At 45.0% G+C, this 23433-nt stretch overlaps 1 protein-coding gene across 1 annotated transcript; it reads right to left on the reverse strand.

Moving 5' to 3' along the window:
• Positions 1–20131: 20131 nt before the first annotated feature.
• Positions 20132–23235, reverse strand: LOC119298323 (hexokinase-10-like). Its single transcript, XM_037575794.1, has 9 exons — positions 22970–23235; positions 22618–22765; positions 22382–22543; positions 21837–21911; positions 21580–21735; positions 21363–21461; positions 21160–21287; positions 20653–20734; positions 20132–20559 (listed from the first exon to the last, which is right to left on the reverse strand). The coding sequence occupies exons 1-9, from the start codon at positions 23233–23235 to the stop codon at positions 20173–20175; spliced, it is 1503 nt and encodes a 500-aa protein (XP_037431691.1). The 3' UTR covers positions 20132–20172.
• Between the last annotated feature and the right edge of the window lie 198 nt (positions 23236–23433).

Genomic DNA, 23433 nt, shown 5'->3' on the forward strand with positions numbered 1-23433 from the left:
TCTTGCTCGTGCACGTAGTCCCGCCCCTGTGCATTGACCACAGACGGCGTTGCGCCAGCTCCAAACCGCTCTCCTGCTTCGCCTACAGTAGCCTGCAGCCACGCTGGCAAGTTCCAAGGCCATCCCCGAAGAATGGACCTACGCCAAGTTCGAGTACCCACGACGTGTGTTTTCTGCTGCCAAGTACCACGACTACCGCCCGTGTGCATTTTATCAAGTCCGACTACGACAAACGACTACACGATGAGACGCCAAGTACCACTACGCCGGAGTCCTCGGATCTGTCACGTTCCACTATGAAACGTACAACTACTATCGACCCCAAAGACCTCGGTTTCATCAAGTTCCCACGACGACCTAAGTGTACCCCTCGGATACGTCAAGTGTGAGTACACTGCGAGACAAAGTACGCCAAGAACCTCTTCGAAAACGAACATGTACCCCTACGCCCGGAGGCATCGGATCTGTCAAGTCCAACAACGACTATGCTCAACTACCCACGACCCTGAACGTCTATGAAAACATGTTCCACTGCCATCGCCGAGATTGCGAGAACCTCTACCGATGACCTTGGAGTGCGAACAACGACCGTTGCCGAAGACCCGGACCTCTACCGCTTCCCGAACATGAATGACCATTTCCTCTTCGACCCGTGAATGACTACTTCCACTACCGCCGTCGCGAGAACGCCTACTTCCACTACGAACTCGTTCCGCTCCAGAATTGCATGCTTCGGAGGTATAACCCCGAGACGACGTCCGCGAACGAATGCTTGCGATGTTTGAGATGCTCGTGTTCGCACCGTGTCCGTAGTGTCTCTCGCTTCCATGCCACCGACTCATGGGACACCCGGTATCCGGGAGCGCCCCACGATCTTTTGCACGCAACCGCACACTTCTCCTTTGCATCGGTATCTCAATCGAGTTATCGGAACCGGAACATTGCCGTGGCACCGTTTTCGTTATCGTTGCCGTGGCACCCCTTTTCTTTCCACTACGGTGACGAATGCTTCAAAATGCTCTTGTCAACTTTTAATAAAAATTGCATTAACTTGCACATGTCATCCGCATCATGATAACAACATCAAGAATGGTTAAATTGTTGCTTGCTTCAATTGCTAAATGCATATGAGGATTTACCGGAATTGTTGTTTGATGTGTCCGGCCTCATTTAAAATGCCTGAATGTGTATTTTACTCATGTTTCACCTCTTGCCATGCTAACCAACATTTAATATTGTTGGGTAAATAAACGAGAGAGAACTAAATAATTGATGTGGTGTTTCGCCAATATGTAACTCGTTGCATATTGAGCTCCACTTAACTTGTAGTGTTGGTAGTGCACTTTGCCATGCCATGCCTCTTTCAATCGGGCATGCATCATAATTGTTTGCGCATCATGCCATGTTATATGATGGTTGTTTACTATGTTGTTTGCTTCTTTCTGGGTTGTTTCCCTCGTTAGCTTCGGTTTCGTCCAGGAGTTGTGAGGATCCATTCGACTACGTCTGTTTGTCTTCTTCTTGGACTCGTTCTTCTTCCTTGCGGGATCTCAGGCAAGATGACCATACCCTCGAAATCACTTCTAACTTTGCTTGCTAGTTGTTCGCTCTATTGCTATGCCGCGATACCTACCACTTGCTATATCATGCCTCCCATATTGCCATGTCAAGCCTCTAACCCACCTTCTCCTAGCAAACCGTTGTTTGGCTATGTTACAGCTTTGCTCAGCCCCTCTTATAGCGTTGCTAGTTGCAGGTGAAGATTGGAGTTTGTTCCTTGTTGGAACATGTTCATTGTTGGGATATCACAATATCTCTTATTTAATTAACACATCTATATACTTGGTAAAGGGTGGAAGGCTCGACCATATGCCTGGTGTTTTGTTCCACTCTTGCCGCCCTAGTTTCCGTCATACCGGTGTTATGTTCCTTGATTTTGCTTTCCTTACGCGGTTGGGTTATAATGGGAAACCCTTGACAGTTCGCTTTGAATAAAACTCCTCCAGCAAGTCCCAACCTTGGTTTTACCATTTGCCACCTAAGCCTTTTTTCCCTTGGGTTCTGGAGACTCAAGGGTCATCTTTATGTTAAACCCCCGGGTCAGTGCTCCTCTGAGTGTTGGTCCAACCTGTCAGTAGTCGGTGACCATCAGGGGCAACTCTGGGTTGGCCTACCGGATTCTTGGACAATCCGGTGTGCCCTGAGAACGAGATATGTGCAACTCCTATCGGTATTTGTCGGCACATCGGGCGGCTTTGCTGGTCTTGTTTTACCATTGTCGAAATGTCTTGTAACCGGGATTCCGAGTCTGATCGGGTCTTCCTGGGAGAAGGAATATCCTTCGTTGACCGTGAGAGCTTATGATGGGCTAAGTTGGGAGACCTCTGCAGGGTTTGAACTTTTGAAAGTCGTTCCCGCGGTTATGGGCAGACGGGAATTTGTTAATATCCGGTTGTAGAGAACTTGACACTTAACTTAATTAAAATGCATCAACCGCGTGTGTACCCGTGATGGTCTCTTCTCGGCGGAGTCCGAGAAGTGAACACGGTTCTTGTGTTATGCTTGAACGTAAGTAGTTTTAGGATCACTTCTTGATCACTTCTAGTTCACGACCTTGCTTTGCTTCTCTTCTCGCTCTTATTTGCGTATGTTAGCCACCATATATGCTAGTGCTTACTGCAGCTCCACCTCATTACCCCTTTCCTACCCATCAGCTTAAATAGTCTTGATCTCGCGGGTGTGAGATTGCTGAGTCCCCATGACTCACAGTTTACTTCCAAAACCAGTTGCAGGTGCCGATGATACCAGTGCAGATGACGCAACCAAGCTCAAGGAGGGGCTCGATGAAGATCTTGTTCGTTGTGTTGTTTCATTTCTAGTTGATCAATAGTGGAGCCCAGTTGGGGCGATCGGGGATCTTTTGCATTAGGGGTAGTCTTCTTTTATTTTGGTTCCGTAGTCGGACCTTGATTGTATTCTAGATGATGTAATGCTATATTTATGTATTGTGTGAAGTGGCGATTGTAATCCAACTCTTTATCCCTCTCTTATTAAGTACATGGGATGTGTAAAGATTACCCCTCTTGCGACATGCCTACAATGCGGTTATGCCTCTAAGTCGTGCTCCGACACATGGGAGATATAGCCTCATCATGGGTGTTATAAGTTGGTATCAGAGCCTTCCCAGACTTAGGAGCCCCCTGCTTGATCGAATCGCTGGCGTTGTTGAGTCTAGAAAAATGTTTTGAGTCTTATAGGATTATATATATTGGAGAGTAGGATTCTTTTTACTCCTCGGTCCCTTCGTCGCTCTGGTGAGGCCTCCTGACGTAGAGTTTTGACTCTTCTCTCCTCAAATTTCAAGAAATTTTTCTTAGGATCACGCGGGTATATTGGAATCTTTCCGATGGTTTTGTGACGAGAACATTGTTCTTGGTGCCTCCTGACATTTAGGGGTTGTGGCAGTGTCCCGGGGAGTTGAGCTCCGAGGTGTTGTCGTCACAATTTTATCGTTGCAGTTCTGGAATACCTGAGTTTCACCGACATCGAAAATCTCTTTTATGTAGTTGTTGGTGAGATAACCATGACGCCACCCAGTACTGGGGCGGGAGTTCAGGAGTATTGCCATAACTCGTATAACGGATGCTTTTCGAAGGTTGAGGTAAATGATTTCCGAAGTTTTCTTGGTTATGTGTTGAAGGATGGATACAGCTGGATGTGGGATTTTCTAGTTTTGGGTGAGATATTATGCTTCCCCTGTATCCCCAACACCTGATTGCATAACCAGAAAGTTTCAGGAGTTTATAAGTGGGAATTCAAGTACCTCATTGGAATTCCTTCCAACAGACGCATGATATGATATGGGATCTATCATATGTTTGTTCCGGCTTATTTTGCAAGCCAATCCTTTGTTTTTGTTTTCAATTATGGTATTCGAGTTGCTTCAATGTCAAATGTTGATTCCATACCTTTTCTAAGCGGTGTTCTCATGTTCCTATGTGAATACTAATCCTTCTCATTTATCGAGATTGTCTTGTCAATTCTTTCCTACCAGTGTGATTCTCTTCAAGATGATCCTATCATTTTTCTCATCCGCAAGATCAACTCAAAGTCTTCTCAATGTTATTTGTTTCATCCGTCCCAAGTTGTCTTTGTTTTCCCACCCTCCCACCCTTTTCTGCAAGGACTCAGATGTCGTAATCAAGTATCCATCTTATTGTTGTGAAGTCTCTCCATTCCTTTCCATCAATATCCTTATCCGATGATTATCAGAAAGATTCTAATAGATCTTCAAGTTCATTATTCTTCATTCTTTTCTTCTCCGGTGGTTTCAATACAAGCTTTGTCGATCATAAACTCTCCTCGGTTCAAATGCTTTCTCATGCCGGTGTACCTCTTAATCTTTCACTTCTCGCTATTCTTTAGTTCTGGAGGGCTGAAGATATCTCGAAGATTTGTGTTTCCACTCTGCATCCGTTCAAGCTATTTCGAGGTCTTATCTTATTCAAGCCATTTAATTCAACCGGCGCAATCTCCCTTTTAAATCGTTCAACGGTGTATCTTTTGAGTGGGCCCTAACCCATAGGTCTTTTCCCAGGATCTTACATGACTCTTCTATTCTCCCGGACCTATTCTCAATTTCTTTTCAAGGTTTGATGTAAGAATGAATTATCAGCAGTCATACGTCTTTCACCAAGATCTTTCCAATACTTTCATCGTTGGTTTAACCTTTCTAATTTTTCATCCCGAAGTATCTCAACAATTCATGGTGGTGTTTCTCATTGTCATTCTCAACACTTGAAGACCGAAGAAGTGTTTCTCTCAAATCTTATCCGTTCTCTCAAAGATTCGTCATTCTAGATTGATGCCATACTATCATAATTGTATTTGATTGTCAGAATTCTTTTCACCCATCCGGAGCAATTCAAGAGTCTTTTCAGTTTGATTCTCTAGAGCCCATCATCTCGGAAGTATTCATTCAAGCTTTCAGGTCTCGTTCTCCAAATCTTACCGGTGCATCATTCAAGTATTCTCTAACCAGCTCGTGATATATTCAGCCTCATGTATCTTAATCCCCTCAAGTATCTTCATTCGTTCTCTAATTATTCCCGATGTTTCGCTATATTTTCCTTGATCATTTTTAATTCTTACGGTGGCTATTCAAGAATCTTCTTCCTTCGTTTTCATATCAATTCATTCGTTGTTTCAATCCTACCAGTGGTTCGTTGAAGACCTTCTCAAGATTACGCTATATCTCTCCTGAATCCTTTCTACGAGAATAAGTAGTATGCCAAATCCGTTGATTGTCATCAATTTAAATTGGTGAAGGATAAGCATAATGTAATTCTTATTCTTGTTTCATCGAGTAAATTCAATTCATGCTTTCCGGAGGTTCATCAAAATTCTCAGTTTCTATTGTTTCATCTTTTCTTTTTCCGGAGTTCCAAGCTCTCTCAATTATATCGTCACGAAGATCCATCTAAATCATTGCAAGGTTTCACCTTGTGTTTTCAACTTCTCTTTCCTTTCGTTTGATCATCCTTTTGTTTACCGGAGTTCTTCATGGATGCTCTACATGATGGTTCACCAAGGATTTAATTCCTTCTCGAAGTGCTCATCAAGATTCTTTTCAGAGTAGCTCAAGTATTCTTCTTCTTGCATTCCGAAGTGCAATTCTTTCTCTCTTAACATTTCAGGTGGTGTTATGTCACTCTTGATAATTTCCCTTCGGGTTTCATGATTCACAAGTTTTTCAAAGAGCGATATATTTAAATCCATCATTTTCTCTTCGCTCAAGAGATCTTTTCAACCAATCAATCCTTTTGTTGGTGCTAAATTGGAAAACTTCATCTAAAGCCTTCCATTGGGAATGCTACTATCATGGTGTTTGTCAATGATCCAAGTTTCTCCTTCTCTTCTCGGTGAAGAAGTTTGTCATCTCTTCTTTGTTCCCGATCAATCATTTTTTTTCGTTAGTGGAAGAAGTTCACCTCAAGTTTTGGAGATGTCTCAATAAGTCCACGAGGATCATATCTTTTCGTTGTTGTTTTCCAACAACCCCGCTCTAACCTTCTTGCAAGGATGTTTTCCAAATTAAATTGTTGTACAAGTTTCCATTCCTTCTCCGTTCTCTTATTCCGACGATCCATCTTCTATTCTTCCTTCCGGAGGCATTGTGTTGTTGCTCTCTTCATCCCATCAACTCATTTTTGCCAAGATCATATTCTTTTCTAGCTTATCCATTTAACCGGAGTGTTGTCGTATTTGATCTTATCGTTCCTTGTACATTTCGTTTTATCAGAGTGCTTGCATGTACTTCTTATCCATTGTAACATTTTTCTTATGTCTTTCAACCTAAAAGGTTATCGTAATGTTCCTTGTTCCTCTTTTCTAATGGAGTGTTTTCAACTTCGATCATCTCCGTTGTTTTCTTTTCTCAAAATGGTTTAACCTCTCAAGGTTCTTTGGTTTCACTCGTTTTTCAAAGAAGCAGCTTAGTTTTACCTCTTCTCTTCCTCTTTTGTTTCCCCGGTGCCATCCTAGATCTCGGGACGAGATCCTCTCGTAGTGGTGGAGTGTTGTAACGCCCCAAGCCCGGAGCTTCAGACGCCTTCCATGTTGTTTGAGTTTCGTCGTGTGAGTTGTTGGTGTGTTGCATTCATCTATGCATATTTTGCTTTGCATCATGTCATCATGTATCATATCATTAGTTCTTTTGCAACTCAACTAAATAAATCGTATGGATCTTCGGTCCATTTAAATCGAAGGAAATGCACATGGTGATTTTCTCTTTATAACATATATCCTCCCAATATTATTAGGGAGCTATATTAAATATTCCACTATTTTGGAATTATCCATAACACACTTGCATTTCAGTTCCATGCCTCTCCTGCTTCAAGTTTCACCTCCAAACCTTGCTGATAATTGTTTCTCCATTTATCGAGGCCCTGTCTAATTTCTCAACATTTTGGCCACTCCTAAAACCTGTCCTAATTCAAACCTTTTGAATTAAATTCAAAGGAATTTGAATTTAATCTTTCAAACTTGACCTTTTCTATTTTCCCGGACCGAGCACATTTTTACGAGTCCATGAAAATTGTCCCTGTGCCCAAATTCCTTCTCCAACCTTTTATTTCTCTTATTTCTTTCTTTGCTATTTGCTGTTTTTGGCAAATAAAAAGAAATTAGAGAGAAAGAGGAGAGAGAGCTTAGCCCAGCGGGCCAATCAGGCCCAGCCAGCCCCTGCCTAAACTAACCCTAGCCCGATCCCCTCGTCCTCTCCCCTCATACCTTTCTATCCAGCGCCGCTAGGAGCCTCGCTCCCCATCTCCCTCTCGTTCTCCCAGCGCCCCAACGCACGCTGCCCGATCCCCTTTGACACCCTCTCCCTCTCGTCCTCCCACACCGCTGCCAAGTTCACTCGGAGCCCTGCTGGACCCGTGCCCGAACCCGTCATCTTCCACGCCCAGTAGGAGCCCCACACCACTCGTCCCAATCGTTTTGGCCGGAGCTCGCCGGAGCCCCAGCACCGGTCGTCGCCGGACCTCCTCCTTGCTCCACCACGTCGCCGACCTCCTGCCGTGGCCTCCTCCTCGCTTCAAGTCCACACTGTCAAGCCTCACGTCGCCGCCCTGCTACGTTCGTCACCGGAGATCGCCAGATCCGGTCGCGTTGGGTCAGATCCTCTCGTCCCCGCCATGCGCGTGTCACCAAGGGTCACCTCCGCACCAAGTTCGCCGCCCGCAGCTCCCCTGCATCGATTGGAGTGCTCGTCTTGCTCATGCACGTCGTCCCGCCCCTGTGCGTTGACCACAGACGGCGTTGCGCCAGGTACAAACCACTCTCCTGCTTCGCCTACAGTAGCCCGCAGCCACGCTGGCAAGCTCCAAGGCCATCCCCAAAGAATGTACATATGCCAAGTTCGAGTACCCACGACGTGTGTTTTCTGCAACCAAGTACCACGACTACCGCCGGTGTGCATTTTTTCAAGTCCGACTATGACAAACGACTACATGATGAGACGCCAAGTACCACTACGTCGGAGTCCTCGGATCCGTCAAGTTCCACTATGAAACGTACAAATACCGTCGACCCTGAAGACCTCAGTTTCATCAAGTTCCCACGACGACTTAAGTGTACCCCTCGGATACGTCAAGTGCGACTACACTACGAGACAAAGTACGCTAAGTACCTCTCCAAAAACGAACATGTACTGCTATGCCCGGAGGCATCAGATCCATCAAGTCCAACAACGACTGTGCTCAACTAACCATCACCCCGAACGTCTATGAAAACGTGTTCCACTACCGTCGCCGAGATTTTGAGAACCTCTACCGACGACCTTGGAGCGTGAATGACGACCTTTGCCGAAGACCCGGACCTCTACCGCTTCCCGAACATGAATGACCATTTCCTCTTTGACCCGTGAATGACTACTTCCACTACCACCGTCGCAACAATGCCTACTTCCACTACGAACTCGTTCCACTCTAGAATTGCATGCTTCGAAGGTATAACCCCGAGACGACATCCGTGAACGAATGCTTGCGATGTTTCAGATGCTCGTGCTTGCACCGTGTCCGTAGTGTCTCTCGCTTCCATGCCATCGACTCATGGGACACCCGGTATCCGGGAGCGCCCCACGATCTTTTGCACGCAACCACACACTTCTCATTTGCATTGGTATCTCAATCGAGTTATCGGAACCGGAACGTTGTCGTGGCACCGTTTTCGTTATCGTTGCCATGGCACCCCTTTTCTTTCCACTACGGTGACAAATGCTTCATAATGCTCTTGTCAACTTTTAATAAAAATTGCATAAACTTGCACATGTCATCCGCATCATGATAACAACATCAAGAATGGTTAAATTGTTGCTTGCTTCAATTGCTAAATTCATATGAGGATTTACGGGAATTGTTGTTTGATGTTTCCGGTCTCCTTTAAAATGCCTAACTGTGTATTTTACTCATGTTTCACCTCTTGCCATGCTAACCAACATTTAATATTGTTGGGTAAATAAACGAGAGAGAACTAAATAATTGATGTGGTGTTCCGCCAATATGCAACTCGTTGCATATTGAGCTCCACTTAACTTGTAGTGTTGGTTGTGCACTTTGCCATGCCATGCCTCTTTCAACCGGACATGCATCATAATTGTTTGCGCATCATGCCATGTTATGTGATGGTTGTTTACTATGTTGTTTGCTTCTTTCCGGGTTGTTTCCCTCGTTAGCTTTGGTTCCGTTCCGGATTTGTGAGGATCCGTTCGACTACGTCCGTTTGTCTTCTTCTTGGACTCGTTCTTCTTCCTTGCGGGATCTCAGGCAAGATGACCATACCCTCAAAATCACTTCTATCTTTGCTTGCTAGTTGTTCGCTCCATTGCTATGCCGCGATACCTACCACTTGCTATATCATGCCTCCCATATTGCCATGTTAAGCCTCTAACCCACCTTGTCCTAGCAAACCGTTGTTTGGCTATGTTACCGCTTTGCTCAGCCCCTCTTATAGTGTTGCTAGTTGCAGGTGAAGATTGGAGTTTATTCCTTGTTTGAACATGTTCATTGTTGGGATATCACAATATCTCTTATTTAATTAACGCATCTATATACTTGGTAAAGGGTGGAAGACTCGGCCTTATGCCTGGTGTTTTGTTCCACTCTTGCCGCCATAGTTTCTGTCATACCGGTTTTATGTTCCTTGATTCTGCGTTCCTTACACGGCTGGGTTATAATGGGAACCCCTTGACAGTTCTCTTTGAATAAAACTCCTCCAGCAAGGCCCAACCTTGGTTTTACCATTTGCCACCTAAGCCTTTTTCCCTTGGGTTCTGCAGACTCAAGGGTCATCTTTATTTTAAACCCCCGGGCCAGTGCTCCTCTGAGTGTTGGTCCAACCTGTCAGCAGCCGGTGACCACCAGGGGCAACTCTGTGTTGGCCTACCGGAATCTAGGACAATCCGGTGTTCCCTGAGAACGAGATATGTGCAGCTCCTATCGGGATTTGTCGGCACATCGTGCGGCTTTGCTGATCTTGTTTTACCGTAGTCGAAATGTCTTGTAACCGGGATTCCGAGTCTGATCGGGTCTTCCTGGGAGAAGGAATATCCTTCGTTGACGGTGAGAGCTTGTGATGGGCTAAGTTGGTACACCCCTGTAGGGTTTGAACTTTCGAAAGCCATGCCCGCGGTTATGGGAAGATGGGAATTTGTTAATATCCGGGTGTAGAGAACTTGACACTTAACTTAATTAAAATGCATCAACCACGTGTGTAGCCGTGATGGTCTCTTCTCGGCGGAGTCCGGGAAGTGAACACGGTTCTTGTATTATGCTTGAACGTAAGCAGTTTCAGGATCACTTCTTGATCACTTCTAGTTGACGACCATGCTTTGCTTCTCTTCTCGCTCTTATTTGCGTATGTTAGCCACCATATATGCTAGTGCTTGCTGCAGGTCCACCATATTACCCCTTTCCTACCCATAAGCTTAAATAGTCTTGATCTCGCGGGTGTGAGATTGCTGAGTCCCCGTGACTCACGGTTTACTTCCAAAACCAGTTGCAAGTGCTGATGATACCAGTGCAGATGACAAAACCGAGCTCAAGGAGGAGCTCGATGAAGATCTTGTTTGTTGTGTTGTTTTGTTTCCAGTTGATCAGTAGTGGAGCCCAGTCGGGGCGATCGGGGATCTTTTGCATTAGGGGTAGTCTTCTTTTATTTTGGTTCCGTAGTCGGACCTTGATTGTATTCTGGATAATGTAATGCTATATTTATGTATTGTGTGAAGTGGCGATTGTAAGCCAACTCTTTATCCCTCTCTTATTCAATACATGGGATGTGTAAAGATTACCCCTCTTGCGACATGCCTATAATGCGGTTATGCCTCTAAGTCGTGCTCCGACACGTGGGAGATATTGCCGCATCATGGGTGTTATAACCTACTCCAGCCGCCGTCGCTGCCGTCCCCGGCCAGTCCCAGTGGCGTTCTGAAGGAATCAGGACATCGAGGAGTACCTCTGCTTCGACTACATCACCCCTGCATCACGCCTGCACCGAGCAGGCGATCATGTCCACTCTAGTGACATGTAAAGGATCCCTGAACCCTTCTCTGTTCATGGTTATTGGGTGATCTAGATGCAATCTGATCCTTCTAATGGCATCCCATAGATGCATAATTAATCCAACATTGGTATCAGTCGCCTACATGATTGTACTAGATCCCTAACTTATTGATTAGTAGATCAACATCATGTTTAGATCAATGACATGTTTAGTGTTTTAGGATCAAAATTGAAAACTTTAGCCCCTGGTTATCCCAATACGCATGCTACTTTTTATGCCCTCTGTACATCATCATGTTGTTTTTGAATTGCTAAGGATTAAGTATTGTCATCTTTCGGTCAATCAATTTTAATTAATCTAAGTTAAGATCTATTGCGAACTTTCATGTTAAGTTGTTTAAAATTGATCATGCTTAAGTACTTTTTCCGTATGCCTTAGCAAAATATTAGGCAGAGGGATACACGCAAGTCTACAGTAGCAACCCCTCATGTTTAAGAACCCTAGAATTCATCCGCAATTCGTAAGAACCCTAATTCTGCAATTAGGACTGCTTTCCCCCCAAATCAAGTACTAATGCACACGAATTGGAGAAGAATGAGGAGAATCCTCACCTAACGCGCCGCGTCCTGGCCTCTTCCCTTCGGGGCCCGCGCAGTGCCCGCCGTTGCGCGAGGGCGAAGACGCCACAATGCCGCCGTCCTCGGGATGACGCGCGGAACAAAGTGACGCCGCCGCCGCTGCCGCTCTAATGGACGCGCCCTTGTTTGGCCGACGCCGAGCAAGTCGCCGTCGCTCCTCATGCCACGGTGGCCGGCGTCCCTCCACCCTCCTTGATGTGCCATGCGCGGGAATGACTCCGCTACATGCTCCTCCGGCGAGCGCAGCCACCGCGCCGCCATGGCCGGTGCGCCTCGAGCCGCCGTCACCGCTCACTGTATGAGCATGAAATGCAGGGGTCGCGGGGGAAATGGCTAGGGTTCTGGCCGGGCGGCTGTTTTGTTCCAGCCGTGATCGACACGGACCGTCGATTTCCATCGAACAGCTGGCAGCCACTCTCAGCTCCGCTGCTGTCCTGGGGGCACTTAATGGGTCATATCTGGCCGTGGGCTGTGGCCCAGGTTATGTAAGTCCAGCAAAAACACTTCTTCTGGGCTGGACCGTTTTACGTGTAGCTGTGGGTATTTCAAGCCGTTTCTAGTGCACTTTAAGTTAATAAACATTATGATTTTGCACTGTTTTTAGCCAGAAAATATCTGAGATAATAATGAATTAAAACATGCTATTATTCTAGGTAAAATTGAACCAATGAGATATTTTATTGAGGATTTATTACGTGTTTGCATGATGAATATTCTTTTAGACATAAAAATGATATTTTTCTTATGCCGATGTCTAAATTGAGAATGAAATGACTCTGATTTTAATTCTGACCAATGTTGTTTTATTATTATGAGTCATCACTTATGATATTTTAATTCCATGTTTTTTCTACCCAACGGTGTTTTGACATGGAGTTGAAATTAAATACATGGCATGTCTATTTTATTTTGCCAACGTAAAATTTAATATTCATGTCAATTACTCATAAACTCTTTCATGTCCATTACAGCTTCCGCTGCGTTTACTGTCGAACCGTTGACTGGTAGTAACTTCCCTCGTTGGAGGAACTCGATGGAATTATGCCTAGCCGTCCATCAGTTTGATTATGCTTTACGAGAGAATAAACTAGTGGCTCCCACTGCTGGTGTCACGGGGTATGCTGAACTAAAGAAATCTTATGATTCCAAGATGGAGATATGGAAAAAGTCAAATCACACTGCTATGCTTGTGATGAGATCATCCATATCACCTGACATCATTGGGGCACTACCCAAGAAAGATACTCCTAAGGAATTCATGGCAGCCCTCGAGGAGCAATTAAAAGGCTCCGACAAGGTTTATGCGCAAGAGCTATTTCACAAGCTCCTTGGGAAGTATAATAATGATGGTGATGTTAGGGCTCACATTTTAAAGATGGTGAATGCTTGCAACAAATTGAAGGCATTACAATGTGAGCTCAATGACAATCTCCTTGTCATCATGATCTTGGACTCCCTCCCTGAAGAGTTTGATCAATTTAAGATTAACTATAACTATCTTAAAGAAAAATGGACAATCGCGGAGATATCTCCAAGGATTGTCGAGGAAGAAGAGAGGATTAAGAGGCAAGGAAAGGACCAAGCCTTTGTGGTTGGCTCCTCCAAGAGAAAACACGATGGATCAAGCTCTTCTAAGCAACAGCCACAAAAGAAGTTCTTTAAGAAAAAATCATCAAACTCATATAAAGGAAAGGAGAAAGGGGACGATAAGCCTAAAGACAACAAGTGCAACTTCTGCAAGAATGACGGTCATTACCAGAAAGACTGTCTAGAATTCCTCAAATGGTTGATGAAGAAAGGTACTGATGACATTACTTTCGTTGATGAAATGTTATATGTTGATTACTCTACTACCTCTTGGTGGATTGATTCAGGTGCAACTTCTCATGTTACTAATTCTATGCAGGACTCAAGTATAATCCAAACCATGGCAAAGGGAGCAAGAAGACTTAAGGTGGCAAATGGAGTCGAAGTTGATGTTGAAGCCATAGGGTCAATCACCTTAGAACTCCACACTGGCTTCCGTCTTCATTTAAATAATGTTCTTTATGTCCCTACCTTAAGTAGGAATTTGATTTATATCTCTTGCCTAGATGATAACATGTTTGAGAGCAAGTTTGGGAACAAACAATTTGCTTTGAATTATTGTAATAAGGACGTAGGCCTCGGCGTCAGACAAGGCCAATTATATAAGTTATCATTGAATGATTCTATACTGCATGTGAGTGACGTATGTAATATTGAGAAGAAATGGAAGGGTACGAGTACCTCTTCGAAATTGTGGCACCATTGTTTAGGCCACATTTTGAGGGGGAGAATTGAAAGACTTATTAAAAATGACGTACTCCTTCCATTAGACTTCTCTGATGCAGACAAATGCATTGACTGTATAAAAGGTAAATACGCAAAAAAGATTAAGAAAGGAGCGGTAAGAGCCACGGGTGTCCTTGAACTCATACACACTGACATATGTGGACCCCTTAATGTTAAGTCTATGGATGGTTTTGATTCGTTCATCACCTTCACAGAAAACTTTTCTCGATACGGATATATTTATCCTATACGTGATCGATCGGAAGCTTTGGACAAATTCAAAGTGTTCAAAGCTGAAGTTGAGAACCAACTAAACACTAAAATAAAAGTTGTACGATCAGATCGCGGGGGAGAGTATTATGGTAGGCATGCCCCTTATATGGGAAAATTCTAGGACCTTTTGCTAAGTTTCTCTCTGAGAATGGAATTGTTGCCCAGTATTCAATGTCTGGTGAGTCACGACAAAATGGCGTGGCTGAACGCCGAAACCGCACACTTATGGACATGGTGCGAAGCATGCTCAGTCATGCAAATTTACCAGTCAGCCTATGGATGGAGGCATTAAAGACGGCCACACATGTCTTAAATCTCGCTCCTACTAAATCAGCACCGAACACACCTTACGAGATGTGTACGGGAAAGAAACCGAGCTTGAATTACTTACGTGTATGGGGCTGTCCTGTCGAGGCTAGAATTTTCAATCCACAACTTAAGAAATTAGATCCAAAGACAGTTAGTTGTTTCTTCATTGAATACCCTCATAGGGGAATGTCGGAGTAAATGACCACGGGTAGCCTAGCCGGCTCCCCCTGGCTCTTCAGAAAAATTATAGGCCGAACGAGCCTTCAAGCATCCAAGACGTGGGGCCGCCTACCCCCAGCTGGCTACCTCTCAGGCCAGCTGCACGAAGGCAGCCCATCCCTAAAAATCCCGGTGAAGAAAACCACGAGAGGGCCGGCTCCATGAAGCCGGCCACGAGAAGGCCGACTCCAAGAAGCCGGCCCCCCAGCAGGCGGCCGAGATCGTGCCCTCAGAGTCTGCACCCACATAACGGCGATGAGACAGGGCATGCCTACAGTGAAGCCTGCCACCCCCGAATCCTGGAACGCACCTGGACATAGTGCGTCGTATGGGGCGACCATCACCCGTCCGGCGCGGCACTGTTGCCATGTTGACCATGACGTCACCCACGGTGAGCTGTCAGTACGACCCGTGGGTGGCGGGCCCCCTCAGTCAGGGAGACGCCTAAAGGCGGCCAGGCCTCTCCCAATCGGCCCGGGGTATGGCCCACTCCCAATAGCCAGCTAGTTCACTCCCTCGAAGGAGGCGCCTCATTAAGGAGATAAGACGAGGTAAGGCTACAGCGATAAGCCGCCCAGTGGCAGCATTGTAGCCATGCTTACCACGACAAAGCCCTCGTCACCAAAGGCGAGGCTACAGTAACCAGCCTCCGACAAGACCCCCGAGCGGGGGGACCGGCCTGTCGACCAGAAGGCCCGCAGCCGGCGGGGTCCACCAGTCGGCGGGCCCCATCGGTCGGCGGAGAAGCCGGCAAGCGTAGACACAGACGGCTGGGGCCCACGCCCAGCCGGGTTACCATTGTACCCCTGGGGGGTAGGCCTATATAAACCCCCCAGGGCACCCATGCAGGGGGATTCTTGTTTAGTAGTTCTAGACACCACATCGAGAGGAGATGCATGCTAGCCTGGCCCTTCTTCATCCTTTCACCGAACAGCTCAAGGAGCCTCTTGTAGCTGCTTGTTGATCTAGTGACCATGCGGAGACCCCGCAGAGCAGCAGTAGGGGTGTTATCTCCATGGAGAGCCCTGGAGCTGGGTAAGATCCGCCGGCGTGCATGTCTTCGCCTTATCCCGTTTCCAGGCATCGGCGATGTTTTATTGGCTCCCACAATGATAAGCCACCCGTTGGCATATGTCGCACCAACCACCCGACAGGGAAAGGGATATCGTTTCTATTGTCCGGGTCACACCACCAAGTATGTGGAGACTCGACGAGCAATATTTTTTGAGGATAACGAAGCCACCGAAATAAGGAAGATCAATCTTGAGGAGAAACGGGTGTGTGTTCCATCCCCGACTATCTAAGAGATTGTTTTGCCACTACAAAGTGTAGTGACGTCTCATGCTAATCCTCAATCTAGTACTTCAGGTCCTGAGGCTAATGGTGATCCTGAAACTAATGTTAATCCAGAAGGTGAAACAGATCACCAGTCGGGTAATGAAGATGACCCTCAGAACAATGATGCTCCTCCACCACCTCCTCCTGTGGGCAGGACACATCGTGAGAGAAAGAAAGCCATATCAAATGATAATATCACATACATGATTGAGGATATGAATGATCTCGTAAAGGTGGAGGATCCAAACTCTTTTAAGGAAGCCATTAAAAGCGAAAATTCGTCCAAGTGGTTGGTTTCCATGGAAGACGAGTTGAAGTCTATGGGCTCAAACGACGTTTGGGACTTAGTAGAAGTTCCCGATGGAGCTAAGAAAGTAGGATGCAAGTGGGTCTACAAAACCAAGTATGATTCCAAAGGGAATGTTGAATGGTTCAAGGCAAGGCTAGTGGCAAGAGGGTATACACAGAGAGAAGGAATTGACTATAAGCAAACATTTTCTCCTGTGTCAACCAAGGATTCTTTAAGAATCATTATGGCATTAGTAGCTCATTATGACCTAGAACTACACCAAATGGATGTTAAAACGACATTTCTAAATGGTGACCTGAAAGAAAATGCTTACATGGCTCAGCCGGAAGGTTTTGTTGTGGAAGGGAAGGAACATTTAGCATGTCGTCTAAAAAAATCAATTTATGGCTTGAAGCAAGCTTCAAGAGAGTGGTACCTCAAGTTTGATAAAATTATCAAAACTTTTGGTTTCACCGAAAATGTTGTGGACAACTATATATATGTTAAGTTTAAAGGCGGTAGGTTCACATTTTTAGTCCTATACGTTGATGACATATTGTTGGCATGTAGCGATAAGGATACGTTGCATGAGACCAAGAATTTTCTGTCATCCAGTTTTGATATGAAACATCTTGGTGAAGCCTCATATGTCCTCGGCATCGAGATTCATCGAGATAGGTCCAGGGGAACGTTAGGACTATCTCAAAACCCATACTTTGAGAGAGTACTGAAAAAAATCAATATGCATAAGTGCTCACCTTCACCTGCTCCTATAGTTAAGGGCGATAAGTTTGGGACATTTCAATGTCCGAGGAACCAATATGAAACTGATCAGATGAAGTCGGTTCCTTATGCTTCAGCTGTCGGAAGCATCATGTATGCTCAAGTGTGTACACGCCCAGATTTATGTTTTGTAACCGTATGCTTGGCAGATACCAATCAAATCCAGGACCGGACCACTGGAAGGCCGCAAAGAGAGTCTTGCGTTATATGCAAGCAACTAAGGATTTCATGCTTACATATAAAAGAACTGATAACCTAGAAATTGTTGGTTATTCAGACTCTGATTTTGCCGGGTGTGTGGATAGTATGAAATCCACGTCAGGTTATATATTCACACTCGCGGGAGGAGCTATATCGTGGAAAAGCTCCAAACAAACGTTAACTGCTGGATCTACGATGCAAGAAGAATTTGTAGCATGTTATGAGGCCACCAGGCAGGCTATATGGCTAAAGAATTTTATTCCCGGACTTAAAGTGGTTGATAGCATATCTAAACCAATTTTATTGTACTGTGATAATGAATCCGCAGTTTTCTATACGAGTAACAACACGTCAAGTAGTGATGCCAGACACATTGACATAAAGTATTGTTGTGAAAGATAGAATCCAGGATCAAACAATTAATGTTAAACATATAAGAACGAAGCATATGATTGCGGATCCACTAACAAAAGGCATACCACCCAGTATTTTTCGTGAGCATGTTGCCGGCATGGGACTACTGGAAGCCTTATGATTCTGAAATAAGAGGACTATTAAAAGAAACCACTCCCCAATTACCTAAATGTTTCCATTTCGAAATAGGCGGGTGTGCTATAAGTGTTGATGTTCTATGGCGTTTCGAGCTGTTGTAACACCTCACCTTGGTACATCATTCCTATGTAGAATGGACAAATGAAGTTAAGCCTAACGATCAAGGGGGAGAATGTTGGTTGATCTGACGTCTTAAACATGCTAGTTAGATTTATCAGTCTAACAGAGAAAAGGGAAAGATAGCGTTAATAAATAGGCCCCATGCACCAACGTACGTGGGCTTTTATCCCAACTAAGGCGCCCTGATCGGGGGCACCCAAACCAACTGATGGTTTAGGTCCCCTGTCGCCAGCGCTAGATAAAAGGGGGTACGGGAGAGGGTTGGCAGCCTACGCGATCACAATTCTCATACGGTTTCACTCCCCTTCCGATATTCTCTCACCCCATCCGATCAGGGGGAGCGCTGCAGCGACGGGAAGACCTACTCCAGCCGCCGCCGCTGCCGTCCCCGGCAGTCCCGGTGGCGTCCTGAATGAATCAGGACGTCGAGGAGAACCTCTGCTTCAACTATATCATCCCTGCATCACGCCTGCACCGAGCAGGCGATCATGTCCATTCCAGTGACATGTAAAGGATCCCCGAACCCTTCTCTGTTCATGGTTATTGGGTGATCTAGATGCAATTTGATCCTGCTAATGGCATCCCATAGATGCATAATTAATCGAACAACGTCGTCATTGTCGAGTACCTTCTTGGAGGTGTTGATTGGTACCGGCGCTTCGGAATATAGGAGCCTAGTGGAGGATCCCCGGTGGGAGCGGCGTTCGCAAAGCTTCTTCGTTTTTGTTGATCCGCCGGTGTCGGTATTTGTTTCTTTTCTTTTTCTCTTTCGTCTTTTTGGGCGTGCTTGTGCTGCTTCCGTCCCAGCATCTATATTGTATGGGTGATGTTTTCTTTGTAATACAAAGCAGGGGAAACCCTATTTCGTCGAATCGCTAGAATACACAGCAAGGTCGGCCTACCTCCTGCAGTTCGAGGGGTCGATTCCCACGGAGAACTACAATCTAATCTGGAGAGTGTGGGCGCCCGAGAAATGTCGTTTCTTCATCTGGACTGCGGCGCTTAGGAGGATCCTAATGGCGGACGTTCTGCTGCTCCGCGGATGGGAGAACAACTATTTTTGTGCATTATGCGAGCGAAACCTGGAAACTACGACGCACTTGCTCTGGATTGGCCATGGTCCAAGCAAGTTTGGGGCAGGATCGCCCATCTAATCAGCATGCCCAACGGAGAAGAAGAAAGGAACACTGTCCTTGCTACACCTTGTCCCCTGGGAATTGTGGAAGGAAAGGAATAGGAGGACGTTCCAGCAGGAAGCTATGAGCTTAGACTATTTCGTCACGCGATTAAGAGAGGAGATCACGCTCTGGAACCTCGCGGGAGCTGGGATTCCTTTCGACCCGGCGTGGTGTTGTTTTGTTTTCTTCGAGTCCTCTGCTCTCCTTTCGCTTGTTCTCTTAGCTTGCGATTTGATGCACAGGGTACCTGTTCTGCGTTTCTGAACGCTATTTTACTTTTAAACGCTGAATTTGCTGCAGTTGCGGAACAACATGCACCGTCTTGTGACCTAGTTTTGTTCAGCAACATGTTGGACGCACTCCTGTCACAGCCGGCCTCAATTTGCCTTGCACGGCAAGAATTTCTTCCTCCTACTTTTTTCGCCTCACTTGAACGATGCAAATTGCTCACATTGTTGAAAATAAAATAATCGATCCAAGCTTTCATACCAGCCAGTGAACTGCTAGATAAACTGGCACACAGCATACCATTGCAACATAGAGAAAGTGGAAAACACAAGTTTAAACAAAATAGAGAAATATTTTTGGAATGATAGGTTTGAACAACAATTGAGAAAACTTTACTACATCTCATACGTCCACAACAATTGACAACTTCACCGGATTCACATATACATCAGACACCGACTTAACATCCGAAAGGGACTACACAAGAACCAATTTTTATCCTGTATACATTTGAGGGACTATTTGAAATGGGTTTAAGTTTTGTGTGGGCATTGGTATTCTGTTCAAAACCAAACTAAATACCTACGCCCACATAAAAATACACCCATTCTAAGCATGCCCTGCAGTATGAATGAACACCCTCCATCTTTTTCATGTGCACAGCAGTTCAACCTACATCATGCTTATATGAGTTATTTCTAGTCGACGAATATGCTGCTGCGATGAGAGCAGCCCCCAACCCGGAGCCCTCCTCCACCACTTTAAGAACGACAGTGGCTGCGATCTCCTCCCCAAGGATCTCCAACACGGCTTCATTCAGGTATTCTCTGAATACTGAATATTCTTGGTAGAGGCCGCCCTCGATTGCAATGACTGATCTCTTTGGTACACCCGTCATAGTTCGGACTCTCGTGGTCCCACAGAGCGTTCCATCACGACCAAGTTTTTGCAGTATTGCAACAATTCCAGCTGCCGCTAGGCGTGCGGCTCTTTGGGTGATGATGTCGCACACTCTCTGCACCAGTCTGCGAGTCTTCAGAGGAACATTGTGTATCTGTACAATGTAATGGAAACATTAGAACTAGTGGAAGGACCATCGAACATTTTTTTGCACATCTAACTTATCCACTGTCCTGTGAGAACTAACCTTCAGATGTTCTTCCAGTATGCTTCCGACTTCCTTCAAGTCAAGAGAATCATCCTCACAGATAGCAGCTAGACATGGAGTGCTGGATGAGAATATAAGAAGTATTAAAATTTCTATCACTATGTGGAAGATGTTCTTATTATTTTCTGTTGAGGAAGTGCAAGATGTTCATTGTTATGTTCTGTTGAGCAAATCAGACAAAAAATATTTGTTAAAGCATACATCTGAAGTGTACAAAACTTGACCAAGAAATCCCATTAAAATAGACGCATGCTTCAGGCCCATGCGAGGTGTATGGCAAGCTAAATATAAGTATATAACAACCCTCGGTGGACATATATTTTAGTGATTAAATCTATAAAGACTTTTGAATATGAAACACCATTGTAAGCAAATCCAATGTCTACAAATCCAACATATCAACTAATGCAGTTTATTTGCAGAATAGTACTATAGAATATACGCATATGTTGTTACCAGAGAAACGAATGCCTAGTATGAAGGTACCTTAAGATGAAAGGGATAGCTAAACCATCAACATCAGTACCAAATACATCCGATTCTTGAGCCATTTTATGGAACACCAGTCTTGCAATCTCCCCAAGATACATACCCGATATCATTTTCTCAAAACCCTAATGTGGTTAAATGTCATCAGTTCATAACTATCATAAGTTATTCCAAAAGAGAAAGTTATCATGACGAGTTACCTGGTCATAGTAATTAGGTGTCTCATTATGGAAGCATATATCATAAGGAGTTAATGGTATTTGCGGAGGACAGAAACTCCCCCATTCCACATTTACAACCTGATGAACACGGTTAAATGATCAGAATTTCTATGCAGCAATGAAATTTCAAAACGAAATCGATCAACTACAGCAAAAAAAGAAGTTCCACACAAAATAAATAAGTGAAGTAAGATACCGTTTGTCCGGAGTTAGTAAGAAGGCACTGGCATTTTGTGATTGCCTCATTACGTTCAATATAGCAAGCATTGGTGCCAGCTCCAATAATCACCGCAGCTATTGTATCCTCATCATAATAATGCCCCAAAGCTAGTGTGCCCACGGTATTATTCATCTAAAATTTGAACATCAAATGAAACAATTAGCCAAAAGAGGCATATATTCTGATCTACTAATGAATAATATTGCACACACCGTACTTATAAGCCAACATACCAATGCATTGACCTTCAAATTTAGTCCATTCCTTTCAAGTGCTTCGTTTAAGCACTGAGCAACATCTTGCCCAATCTGATTATTCAGAAGTAAAAGGAACCAGGGTTGAAAAATAAAATGGAATCAACTGCAAATATAATACTTAAGAAAAATATTGATGCAATGTGCTATGTAGCATTTATCATGAGAAAAACAAAACTAATTAGTGTCGTAGTTGCATCACAAATTCACAGTAATAAACCTGCCAAACAACAGGTCATTTCAATGTTTCCTGAAAGCACGTTGTTAACATAAACTATTGTGATGTATCAAATGAACCAAGATATTCAAATTTCTCGAGACAAAACATCACAAGGCCTGATATGTGCTAGTTGAAATATGAACGTGTTGTTATCGTCTAGTACTAATGCACCACGTAAGAAATATGGCGCAGATGAATGATACTAACATCAGCCCAAGCTTTCACATCGGGCAAATCACTCAAACTGAATGCATGCAATGAAAAAAGAACAATGCAGGGTGTAGTTTTTTTTTTTTGAACTTACAGCCTCTTCAATTGAAAATTCTTTAGTCCATCGTATTAAGGACCCAGAGGTTATGGAAAATTGTCTCACTGGAAAAGAAAATGTAAAACCAAGTGCCCTTCCTTCATCCCCCTCTCTTTCAATGAAATTCTTTAGTGTCGAGGCAATGGAATTGAAAAAATCCTGCAAAGAGAAGAAAAACTCACATACAGATACACTAACTAGTAGGGAAGCAGAAACAAAATGTAAAAACATACCTCGCTTGTGCCTTTCATCAATTCTTTTTTGACCGGTTGACGCTCGATCTTTTGATTAATGATTGTAGACCCTGCACCAAGTTGCACTTTCAAGAACCTAAAGCCCGTTCCTCCAATATCAACGGCGTAATATATGCCTTCTTCACTCCTGGTCGCATGCACAATATGAACTAACGTAAGACAATTGTATGACAGGGTATATACTGTAAACTTGTCAGCCAGTTGCACTATGCGAATTAATAAGATGACAATCACGATTCTGCAAACTGAGATGACAATCAATCAAGTTATAGCAATGAAAAGTGATGTAGAAGAAGGAACAAATAGGAGGAGGAAGGGCATCGGCATGTACACATCTGGGAGCGAGTCGACGCAGGTGAGCAGCATCCGGACCTTGCTGGCGTCCTCAGACGCGAGTCCAGCGAACATCTCGACAGCCAGGGAGTTGACGACCCGCTGCAGCCGCTCCGTGGGCGTGGCGAAGCTCTCCTCGACGTCACGCAGCACCGCCATGGCCCGGAGCCAGCGCCTCCAGGCCACCACCCTCTGCACCACCATCGCCGTCGCTAATGCGCACGTCACCGCCGCGGCCACCCGAAGCCACCCCGCTCCCCCCATCCCCCCACACGCCGCGCTCAATCACACCCCACTTACCGATCGATCGCGCCCTCTCCAGCACGCCCCCACGGCCCCACCTCGCAGCGCACGCACTAGGTGCTTGGCGATATAGCTAGACCCGTGAGGCGATGGCCAGCAACAGCTCTGGAGGGACGTATAGGCGGGGAAGCAGCGAGAAATGCTGCAAGCGGAGAATGT

Source organism: Triticum dicoccoides, chromosome 1A, assembly GCF_002162155.2.
Source record: "Triticum dicoccoides isolate Atlit2015 ecotype Zavitan chromosome 1A, WEW_v2.0, whole genome shotgun sequence".
Taxonomy (NCBI): Eukaryota; Viridiplantae; Streptophyta; class Magnoliopsida; order Poales; family Poaceae; genus Triticum; species Triticum dicoccoides.

Excerpts from the sequence above, each read along its gene's own strand:
- LOC119298323 (XM_037575794.1), bottom strand. The coding sequence starts at position 23,235 with ATGGGGGGAGCGGGGTGGCTTCGGGTGGCCGCGGCGGTGACGTGCGCA. Across the intron at positions 22,766-22,969 it reads GTCGACTCGCTCCCAGATGT|GAGTGAAGAAGGCATATATT; the intron begins GTACATGCCGAT and ends GCATGCGACCAG. Across the intron at positions 21,912-22,381 it reads AATTTTCAATTGAAGAGGCT|ATTGGGCAAGATGTTGCTCA; the intron begins GTAAGTTCAAAA and ends CTGAATAATCAG.